Source organism: Myotis myotis, unplaced genomic scaffold, assembly GCF_014108235.1.
Source record: "Myotis myotis isolate mMyoMyo1 unplaced genomic scaffold, mMyoMyo1.p scaffold_m19_p_6, whole genome shotgun sequence".
Classification (NCBI taxonomy): domain Eukaryota; kingdom Metazoa; phylum Chordata; class Mammalia; order Chiroptera; family Vespertilionidae; genus Myotis; species Myotis myotis.
Genome location: NW_023416368.1, coordinates 42542126 through 42554061, shown reverse-complemented (window position 1 = coordinate 42554061; position 11936 = coordinate 42542126). Strand labels below are relative to the sequence as shown.

General features: G+C 41.1%; 1 protein-coding gene across 2 annotated transcripts in view; it reads right to left on the bottom strand.

Annotated features, from left to right (window-relative positions):
- Positions 1-11936, bottom strand: part of HSPA4L (heat shock protein family A (Hsp70) member 4 like) — a 52548-nt gene that overhangs the window by 23968 nt on the left and 16644 nt on the right. For both annotated transcript variants that reach the window (XM_036313498.1, XM_036313499.1), the window contains exons 7-11: positions 7482-7726; positions 7280-7356; positions 5658-5809; positions 4641-4753; positions 1779-1912 (exon numbers count right to left, since the gene is read on the bottom strand). In XM_036313498.1, the coding sequence (XP_036169391.1) occupies positions 1779-1912; positions 4641-4753; positions 5658-5809; positions 7280-7356; positions 7482-7726 (721 nt within the window). The remainder of the gene's footprint in view (positions 1-1778; positions 1913-4640; positions 4754-5657; positions 5810-7279; positions 7357-7481; positions 7727-11936) is intronic.

The following is an 11936-nucleotide window of genomic DNA, read 5'->3' as shown; positions in this document are numbered from 1 at the left end:
AGTTTAAGTTTAAAAAATTTGGCTCTCAAAAGAAATTTCAATCGTTGTACTGTTGATATTTGGCTCTGTTGACTAATGGGTTTGCCGACCACTGACCTAGGTTATAGGTTCAATCCCTGGTCAGGAGGCAACCGATCAATGTTTCTTTCTCATATCAATGTTTCTTTCTCTCTCCCTCTCCCTTCCCCTCTAACTCAGTGGTTCTGAACCTTCCTAATGCCGCGACCCTTTAATACAGTTCCTCATGTTGTGGTGACCCCCAACCATAAAATTATTTTCATTGCTACTTCATAACTGTAATTTTGCTACTGTTATGAATCGTAATGTAAGTATCTGATATGCTATATGTGTTTTCCAATGGTCGTGACCCACAGGTTGAGAACCGCTGCTCTAGAATCAATAAAAACATATCCTCAGGTGAAGATTAAAAAAAAAAAAAGAACTCTAATGTTAAAAAATCTCAAATAAGGATACCCATAGTAGAGAAGGAATACTAGGCAGAAAAAATGAGTAGTAAACAATATGGGCCTGTGTTGTGGGTTGAATTATGCCCCCCTCCCTGCCCTTCATATATTGAAGTCCTACTCTCCAGGACCTCAGAAGGAGACCTGATTTAAAGATAAGGTCTTCACAGAGGTTAATCAAGTTGAAATGAGGTTATCAGACTGGACTCTAATCCAATGACTGATACTTTTATTTGGAGACAGATATACAGAGAGAATATCATGTGAACATGGCTATCTACAAGCCAAGGAAAGAAGCCTAGAATGGATCCCTCCTTCACAGTCCTCAGAAGGAAGCAATCCTTCCAGCTCCTTGATTTCAGACTTTTAGCATCCAGAACTGTGAGACAAAATTCTATTGTTTAAGCCACCCAGTTAGTGGTACTTTATTAAGAAATCCTAGCAAATGAATACCACGTTCAGTAATTAATATCTATGATTTAAATAATGTACTTGAAATATTTATAATGTTCCTTTTCTAGTCTGTCAATAAAAACAATACATATAGAGAATTTTAAAACTTAAAAATTATTCTTTCTCTCTTTTTTTGTTGTTAATTCTCACCTGAGGATATTTTTTTCCATTGATTTTAAAAGAGTGGAAAGGAGGGGGGAAGAGGAGAGAGAAACATCAATGTGAGAGAGACATGTTGATTGGTTGCCTCCCACAGGCACCCAGATAGGGGCTGGGGATCAAACTCCCAACCCAGGTAAGTGCCCTTGACCGGAATTGAACCTGAGACCCTCTGGTGCACGGGCTGACACTTTAAACACTGAACCACGCTGGCCAGACCCCTTCTCTTTCAAATGATATAAAATCATGTTTTTTTTTGTATTTTTTAGGAAGATTACTCAACTAAAATGGATATTACAGTCTCCTATTCTCACTTTCATATCAATCTAATGATACTCATTCTATTTGCCACCAGTGAGCATAAGTTTAAAATCACAATATATGCATAGTAAGTCTGGCAGTACAATTTCAATTTACTGATTAGACTTTTTCCATAAAAAATAATCCTTACCCAAACCTTATAGGACAATTACAGAACACTTTAAATATAGATGTCAAAATGAATTGAAAATATTCAAACTTTGCTGTTATTCCAGAAATCAACTCTGAACACTAACAAGTACATTTTAGAAAAAGGTATGGAATATCTTTCTTTTAAAATCCAGTGCTGGCTTAGCTTAACTATCAACTTATTTGTTTCCTTAATTCAAATATTAACATATTATTTATAAAAATAAAAAATGCATGAGAACTTTCTCTTACCAATCCTTGGATCAGGATAAGGCACTTCATGTAAATTAGTATAAAATGCTTCTAGCTCAAATGGTTCCTTCTTGTGGAATGTAATGACCTTTGAGAATGGAGCAGGATGGTTCTTACAGAATACTTCACATTCCCTAACATGGAGTGAGAAAACACTCAGTTTAAAACAAATAGAAAGTTGCCTATGAAAATAATTACAGAATCCACCTCATTTTTAATTCATAAGTAGCAATTATAAAGGCCTCTCTCCATGCACAAAGTATAGAAAAATAAATTGTTTGTACTATTAACCTGGATTTTGACAGGCTTATGGCTCAAAGATTTTAGAATGTCTGTCATTGTAATAGTTCTACTAAAAAAAAAAAAAGTACCTGAGAATAGGTATATGTTAAGGCCAATAGAGATAGATTTTTTTAAATTGTTTTTTGCTTACATCTGAGGACCAAATCCTACCCATTAGTTTCCAAAATACTCTCATATGGAACTTTTTTTATTCTAGCTTCTTTAAAAAGGAACTTTTATTTGAAAAGAATTTCAAACTTACAGACTTGTGCAAGAATAAACAGAGTAACACACACACACACATATATATTTTAAATATATTTTTATTGATTTCAGAGAGGAAGGGAGAGGAAGAGAGAGATAGAAATATCAATGATGAGAGGGAATCATTGATTGGCTGCCTCCCACAAGCCCCCTACCGGGGACCGAGCTCGCAACTCAGGCATGTGCCCTTGACCGGAATCGAACCCAGGACCCTTGAGTCTGCAGGCCAACACTCTATACACTGAGCCAAACTGGCGAGGGCACTATATATATTTTTAACCTAGATTTGCTATTATTAACATTTTACCCCATTTGTTTCATAATTTGAGTGTACACACACTGTCAATGTATGTGTATATTTTTTTCTGAAACAACTGAGGCTGTTACATACATTTATGGCCATTTACCGTTAAATACATCAATGTGTTTTTCCTAATAGGGATATTCTCTAATATGACAACAATACAACTATCAACTTTATAAGTTTACACTTTAATGTATAAGTTGACACTTTAATGTATAATCCATATTTCAATCTTTTAAATTGATGTAATAACGTCCTTTGTAGTATTTTCTTCTCTCCAGTACAGGCAATTTAAAAACCTACAAAGTAATTCCTATTCATTAAGTAGTATAACAGTTTTATAACTGTTGTTTAGAGTGTCCCAGAAACACATTCTTCAATACATAGCATCATCTTATTAATTAGGCAAGGTTTAAAATTTTCACATTCATGGACCATTTCTCTATCCTAGTATTCAAGAACCCAATACCTTCTATTTTCTTATTGTAGTCACTAAGATATATTTACTTTAAAATTTAACTTTGTATATATTTTCTTCCTTTTAAATCTATATTGTTGAGAGTATTACAGATAAACCCCTTTACCTCCCTATTGCCCCCCTCCACCTGGTTCTGTCCCAGAGCTAAGTCTTCAACACCCTATTGTCTGTGTCCACAGGTAATGCATATCTATATCTATCTATATCTATCTATCTATCTATCTATCTATCTATCTATCTATCTATCTATGTAAAAGGCTAAGGTCCAACCATCCGACCAGCCAGTAGGTATGATGTGCACTGATCACCCCGGGCAGATGCTCAACACAGGAGCTGTCAAGCTGCGGTGACTTGGCAGCAACAGTTCTTGGGTGATGCACCCCGGAACCAGAGAGGAGAGATTCCGATTCCTTGTGGGGCCGCGCAATTCCACCTTTGGACGTGGGTTGTTGTTGCTGGGGCACTGTTGGCCCCAAATCAGCTTTACTGTACATTTGTGTTCCACACCCTGTAAGACAGCAACTTTGCAGAGTGCCCTCTCGCACTCCGAGACCCCTCGGGGGATGTCGGAGAGCTGGTTTTGGCCAGATCCCCGCAGGCCAGGCCAAGGGACCCCACCTGCTGGAGGGACCCCGCTCACTCTACAGACGCCCTGCGAGCCACAGCACTGCTCCAGGTGTATTCGTCTGGGAGGGACTGCAGGAGGTTGGCTCCAGGGCGTGTCCAGCCTCTCATCCAGTCTCACCCTGCCGGCCATCTCCTAATTACCTTTCGATGTGCACAAATCCATGCACCAGGTCACTACTATGCATATAAGTTCTTTGGTTAATCTTTTCCTGCCCCTCCTCCCCTTTGCCTCTGAGATTTGTCAGTCTGTTCCATGTTTCCATGCCTCTGGTTCTATTTTATTCATCAGTTTATTTTGTTCATTAGATTCTTTGTTCATTTACTTTGATTTTTAGATTCAATTGCTGACATACATTTATTGCCATTTGATATTGTTCATATTTTTTATCTTCTTACTGATTTTCTCTGTTTTTAAGATTCTTTCTTTGTCTTTATCCCTTGGTATTTTAATAATAATGTGTCTTGGTGTGGGCCTCCTTGGATTCCTTTTGTTTGGGGGCCTCTGTGCTTCCTGGACTTGTAAGTCTATTACTTTCACGAGGTAGGGGAATTTTTGTCATTATTTCTTCAAATAGGTTTTCAATATCTTGCTCTCTCTCTTCTCCTTCTGGCACCCCCATAATTTGAATGTTGGTACACTTGAAATTGTCCCAGAGGCTCTTTATACTATCTTCATATTTTTAGATTATTTTTTTCTTTATGCTCTTCTGATTGGGTGCTTTTTGCTTCACAACCAAAAGGTTGCTGGTTTGATTCCTGGTCACATGCCTGGAGTTTCGGACGCAATCCCCAGGAGAGGGTGTACAGAAGGCAGCTGATCTATGGTTCGCTTTCACATCAATGTTTCTCTCTCTCTCTCTCTCTCTCTCTGAAATAAAAAACACAAACATATTAAAAAGTAACTTACCCAGACCCAGTTCCATCTTCAAAAGAGGTCTTCCATCGTAATGTGATTGAGTAGGGAATAATGTCCGTTATGGAAAACTCACGCACTTTAAATGCTGGTGAGAGAATCGCACACTGCCAATAAAATGGACATCATATTTAAATCAAAACACATACTAGATTACCCTTGATTAAACTGCTTAATAAAGTCCTTGCAATAAAATTGTTACATTTTAAAAATTACTGTTTAATGGTAAAACTAGTTAAAATTTAAAAGTGTTGCCCAGCTGGTGTGATTCAGTGGCTAAGTGTCGACCTATGAGTCAGGAGGTCACAGTTCGATTTCTGGTCATGGCACTTGCCTGGGTTGCAGGCCCAATCCAGTAGGGCGTGCAGGAGGCAACTGTTCAATGATTTTCTTTCATGATTGATGTTTCTATCTCTCTCCCTCTCTCTTCATCTGAAATCAATAAAAAAATGTATTTTTTAATAAAAGCGTCAGAGTACTTTTTCTGTGACCTTATACAAATTAATACAAAAATATTTTAAAACCCCAAAAAAGAATTTTTAATCGGAATAATTATATGGATTCATAAAATAAATGTTATTTCAGTAGAGTTATAAACATACTGTTTTATGATAGTGTAAAATTATAAATAGTTTGGCTGGTGTGGCTCAGTTGTTGAGTATCGACTTCTGAACCAGGAGGTCACAGTTTAATTCCGGTCAGGACACATACCCAGGTTGCAGGCTTGATTTCTGGTAAAGGGCCTGCAAGAGGCAACCAATCAATGATTCTCTCTCATCATTGATGTTCCTATCTCTCTCTCCACCTCCCTTCTTTTCTGAAATCAATAAAAATATCCTTAACAAAAATAAAAAATAGGAAAGGCATAAGACTTACTTTTCAGAAATAATTTCAATTTACTTTTAGCCTATTGACAAGTGGTTAGAATAGATAATATTTAAACTCCTTTTAGGTCAGTCACCATATTTCTGGAAAAATATACATTCCAAAATAAAATAATATTAATCATACCTGTAATGCACATCCTCTTGCAACAGCTTCATCAGCATTTAATGTGGTACTTATGTCTTTAAGAAAGAATTTAGTGATTTGTTCCTTTACTGCAGGAATTCGAGTTGCTCCTCCTACAATTTCTATACTACTTATGTCTTCACGCTGTAAGTCTGGAAAGCAAAATGTTTTTGAGAAAAATAAGGTAATCTTTGTAACAATGTAAAAAGTAGACCTTGGAAAGTACTTTATTAAAAAGTGAATTTTTTCATTTGCTTAAAACAAGAATAAAAGGAAAGAAGATGGGCAAATAAAAGGTGAAATTTAATAAATACTATCTATGTGTCAGGCACTGCACTTGGTGATGGAGTGACAATAATAACAAGCACCTTTGGGCTTTATTATTTATTTATTTATTTACTTCTTTTTAATATAGTTTTACTGATTTCAGAGAGGAATGGAGAGAGAGATAGAAACATCAATGATTGACTGGCTGCCTCCTTCATGCCCCCTACTGGGGATCGAGCCCACAATGTGTCCTTGACTGGAATCGAACCTGGGACCCTTCAGTCCGCAGGCTGATGCTCTATCCACTGAGCCAAACCAGCTAGGGCCTCATGGGCTTTAAAGGGACTCTCCACAGTCCTTCAATGTTTTATCTTTCACCTCCCAAATCCACACAGAAAGAAATTTTTTTAAAGGACAAATACACTTTTTTCCTTGGGAACAGTTTTCAATTATAATTTTTTTCCATAGAAGGTACTTTTAATTATTACCAAAAACTTTGACAACAAGCACGCATATCCCCATTTCTACTTTTAAAAAAAATTTAACCCTCACCTGAGGATATTTTTCTATTGATGTTGAGAGAGAGTGGAAGGAAGGGAGGAGAGGTAGAGAGAAAGGGAAATATTGATGTGAGAGACACATAGATTACTTGCCTCCTGCACGTGCCCCGACCAGAACCGGAGAGACCAGAACTAGGGATCGAGTCTGCAACTGAGTTATGTGCCTTTGACCGGAATCAGACCGCTCAGTCTACAGGCCAATGATCTAACCACTGAGCAAACCAGCGAGGGTCCCATTTCTACTTTACTTTCATCTTAGAAATCTTCTAAACACCTCAGTTTTTACTAGCATTAGTTTTATGATATAAACAATAAAACGAACCAAGATAAGCTCTCAAAAATCCAGATTTCTACTACCTTATTTTTATGAATAAAGAGTGAGTCATAATCTCCTCCTCTAAAATGAGAAATACAAATCTTCAAAAAACAGATGAAGGTTTATAGTTTTACCATTTCCTACACCAGAGATTTTCAACTTTTTTCCTCTCATAGCACATATAAACTAATTTCTAAAATTCTGTGGCACACAAAAATTATATTTTTTGCTGATCTCACAAGAAAATAGGTATAATTTTGATTCATTCACAGTGTATGGTTATTGTTGTGCTGGCTGCTGTCATTTTTTTATTTGATAATCTAAGGGGGGAAAATGTCATTGCCCCTGATTAAATAGTCAGGTATATATATGTTTTAAAAATTCTTGCAGCACACCGGTTGAAAATTGCTGTCCTATACCATTCAAATGAGTAACACCATGCTACAGTTTCGATGGTTAGTCTAAAAATCTCCACTTACTAGCTTGTTCCAGTACTGCTTTTAATGGTGGTTCAACTCTGGCAAAGAGGGAAACACATAATTGTTCAAATTGAGCCCTGTGGAAAAATGAAATGAAGTTCACTATTTTGAGACCTAAATATCAAGCATATCTTCTAAAATAACAGAATCTAAACATTATAAAATAAGCAAACACTTTCCCAACTGAAAATATACATGGTACCTGTTCATTTTACTAGAAACATCAAGATCATTCATGAAACACTCGATGTTCAGTGGAAGATCTGACGCATTTGCACTCATTAGCTTCTTTAGTTTCTCACATTCCTGATATAAACGCAACAAGGCTCGAGCATTTTCTTTCACATTTATCTTATATTTGGTCTTGAACTCATCACAGAAGTAGTCTACTAAAGCCTCATCAAAGTTCCTGCCACCCAAATATGGATCAAAGGTAGTAGCCAAGACCTGTTTAATTGAAAAAACCAGAAATGAATTTTCAGAAATATAGATGTTTTCAAACAAACAAATAAACAAAAATACCCTTTAAAAATTAAAATAAAATCAAACCCAAAAAACTTGTCAAAAATCACTGGGGTGCCAAATTTGAAGTCACTTATATCAATTATAATTTATATTTAGCCAAAATATTTACCCATTCTGAATTATCTGCTTTAGGTTACAGATCAACATATCATAATTTAAGAATAATTCTAGCCTGGCCAGTGGATGAGCATCGACCTATGAACCAGGAGGTCATGGTTCAATTCCTGGTTAGGGCACATGCTCAGGTTGTGGGCTATAATCCCAGTATAGGATGTGCAGGAGGCAGCCGACCAATGATTCTCTCTCATCATTGATGTTTCTATCTCTCTCTCCCTCTCCCTCTCCCTCTCCCTCTCCCTTCCTCTCTTAAATCAATAAAAATATATTTAAAGAAAATAACACTAATCTACACTAATAAAAGACAAAGATGCTAACTGACTATACCTTTGCTATGCCCCAAGCCATGCCCACCAGCCAATCAGAGCGACTATATGCAAATTAACCCAACCAAGATGGAGGCCATGGAGCTGGAACAAGCAGGAGGCTCAGTTGCCTGGGCGATGGAGGAAGCCAAGCTTCCCACCTGCCCTGAGCCGGCTGTGGCCTCCACTCCTGGCAACAAAGTTTCAATCATAGAAGACAAATAAATCACAGATACCTGCTTCCAGCCAGCCTCCACTGGGAGCTTGGGAGGCTGGGGGCCGTGGCCAGCCTGCAAACAGCCATCAGCCCCTCACCCAGGCTGGCCACACCCTCATGGGGTGAGGGACCCCACTGGGGGGCTTAGCCAGCCTGAAAACAGCCCTAAGCCCCTCACCCAGACTGGCCAGGCACCCCAGCAGGAACCCCCCACCCTGAAGGGACTGTGGCCAGCCTGCAAACGGCCCTCAGCCCCTCACCCAGATGGCCAGGCACCCCAGTGGGGATCCCCACACTGAAGGGGCTGTGGCCAGCCTGCAAACAGGCATCAGCCCCTCACCCAGGTTGGCCAGGCACCCCAGCAAGGACCCACATCCTGAAGGGGCTGTGGCCAACCTGCAAACAGCCATCAGCCCCTCACCCAGGCTGGCCAGGCACTCCTATATAATAAAAGGCTAATATGCAAATTGGCCCTAACAGCAGAACAACTGGGAATGACTGGTCACTATGACACACACTGACCACCAGGGGGCAGATGCTCAATGCAGGAGCTGCCCCCTGGTGGTCAGTGTGCTCCCACAGGGGAAGCTCTCCTCAGCCACAAGCCAGTGGTAGTGGTGGGAGCCTCTCCCACCTCCTCAGCAGCGCTAAGGATGTCAGACTGCAGCTTAGACCTGCTCCCCGCTGGCAAGTGGACATCCCCCGAGGGCTCCTGGGCTGCCAGAGGGATGTCTGACTGCCAGCTTAGGCCCAATCCCCTGGGGAGCGGGCCTAAGCCAGCAGGTGGTCATCCCCGAGGGGTCCCAGACTGCGAGAGGGCACAGGCTGGGCTGAGGGACTCCCCTCCCCCCGGGTAGACAAATTTTTGTGCACTAGGCCTCTAGTTCTGAAATAACTGAGTTACAACAACTAAAACTTTACCATTACACACCTTTTTATTCTATAACAGCACTGAACAGGTAGGCCAAAAACAGTTTAACAGAACAAAGAAATAGTCATAAATATATAACCAAAAATAAAGTACCCAAGAAAAGCTGATCCAAAGATTAAACTTAAAATACTATAATTGGTCAATTTATAGATCATGGAGTAGAACTTCAATTATTTAAAAAAAAAAACTAGGCTATTTTTATAAAAATACAGAAAAACAAAAGAATACATGAGATAACAAAAAAGAACACAGAAAAGTATGAAGAAGAAAGACAAGAATTTGACATGGTAAGCATGCTGAGCAATAAGCCGAGCTAGCAATCAGGTGGAACAGGAATAGAAGTCACAGAACTTTAACACCAGAGCTCTTGAAATCATAGGACCAAGACATGTAGTCTCTCCCCCTACAGTAGAGGGCAGAAATGACTACTTACAAAGTGACTACTAAAACATGGAATCCCACTGTTTGTGTTTTCCGTCAGCTTTTTTTTCCCCCCATAAGGATGGGTGGTGGAATAGTGGTAAGCATGATGGTAGGAAGTGAGTGTAATCTGACTGGAATGTCCTCCCGCAGACTAGCACGGGGAATCCATGCACAGACTTCTCACACGGTCCAGTATCATGCAAAATTAAATGCAAAATTGTATCGATATGTGACTTGTACAAATGTGCATCATCCTGGAGAGAACAGCTTTTACCAAACTTTTGAAGGGTTCTATGATCACTACTCTAAGGTATTTACTAAAAAGGAAAGAAAATTTTCATTTAATTTTCCTTAAATTAAAATTCAAGACTAACTACCAAGAATGAAACCAATTTACAGAAAACTACCTTACATTCAGTGTGAGTCAACTCCATTTAATTTTCTGATATGAAGGATGATGTTATCTACACTAATAAAAGAGAAACATGCAAATTGGTGTCACTCCACTACCCTTCCCATTGGCTAATCAGGGCGATATGCAAATTAACTGCCAGCTAAGATGGCGGCTGGCAGCCAGGCAGCTTGAAACTAACATGAGGCTTCCTTGCTTCAGTGACGGAGAACTCCAATGTTCCCCGCCTGCCGCTGCCGGCCTCTGAGCTTGCAGTTTGAAACATTGTTACAAATACAGAATCTAAACAAAATCCCAGAAACCTGCTTTCAGCCAGCCGGGATCTCAGAGCTGGAGTTGAAACAGTGTTTCGATTATAGAACCCAAACAAACCAGATACCTGCTTTCAGCAGCCGAGGCCTAAGAGCTGGAGCCAAGCCTCAGAGCTAAAGCTGGCCCAGAATAAAAAAGAAAAAAAGGAGCAGTTGGGAGCTTCAGTCACCCGCCAGCCTGAAAACAGCCATCAGCCCCTCACCCAGACTGGCCAGGCACCCCAGTGGGGACCCCCACCCTGAAGGGTGTGTGACCAGCTGCAAACAGCCATCATCCCCTCATCCAGGCTGGCCAGGCACCCCAGTGGGGACCCCCACCCTGATCCAGGACACCCTTCAGGGCAAACCAGCTGGCCCCCACCCGTGCACCAGGCCTCTAGCCTATATAGTAAAAGGGTAATATGCCTCCCAGGACTGGGATCAGTGGAGCCACGAGGCCTCCCGGCACTGGGATCAGCATGACAAGGGGCAGCGCCCAAACCCCCTGATCGCCCTGTGGCTCTGTGTGTGACAGGGTGCGGCGCCCCAACCCCCTGATCGGCCCTGCTCTGTGTATGACGGGGTAGAGCCATAACCTCCCCATTGGCCCTGCCCTGAGTGTGACAGGGTGTGGCGCCCCAACCCCCTGATCCGCCCTGCTCTGTGTGTGACAGGGGGCATCGCCCCAACCCCGATTGGCCCTGCTCTTTGCGTGACGGGTGGTGCCGCAACCTCCCCATCAACCCTGCCTTGAGTGTGACAGGGGGCGGTGCCCCAACTCCCCAATCGGCCCTACCCTGAGCGTGACTGAGGGTGGCATCGCAATCTCCCAATCCGCCCTGTTCTGTGCATGACGGGGTGGCGCCCCAACTCCCCAAGCAGCCCTGCTCTGAGCCCGACCAGGGGCTGCACCTAGGGATTGGGCCTGCCCTCTGCCATCCGGGAGCAGGCCTAAGCCAGCAGGTAGTTATCTCCCGAGGGATCCCAGACTGCGAGAGGGCACAGGCCGGGCTGAGAGACCCCCCCCACCCCCCAGTGCACAAATTTTTGTGCACCGGGCCTCTAGTTTATATAAACTACTAGTGGCCCAGTGCACGAATTCATGCACATTGAAAGGAAATTAATTAGAAGAAATATTTTAATATCACTATTCACCCTTTCTCTATGATAGAAGTGTCAACCAAATTCACGACTGACAATGACATATTGAAACACACCCGTGCATATGGCATCAGTGAGAGCTTTATATATATATTGATAAACTTGCTTAATTAGACCTGCTTTCTGATTTAGCTAAACTTTTTCAAGCCCAGTGAAGCACTCCAACTTCTCTTTCAGGTAATTGTCAGCAACACAGTGGTAAATATCAACATCAAGCAGATTATTATTGTAGATCATGCAAGGAGAACAAAGGGTAAAATATTTAACTGCAGCAGT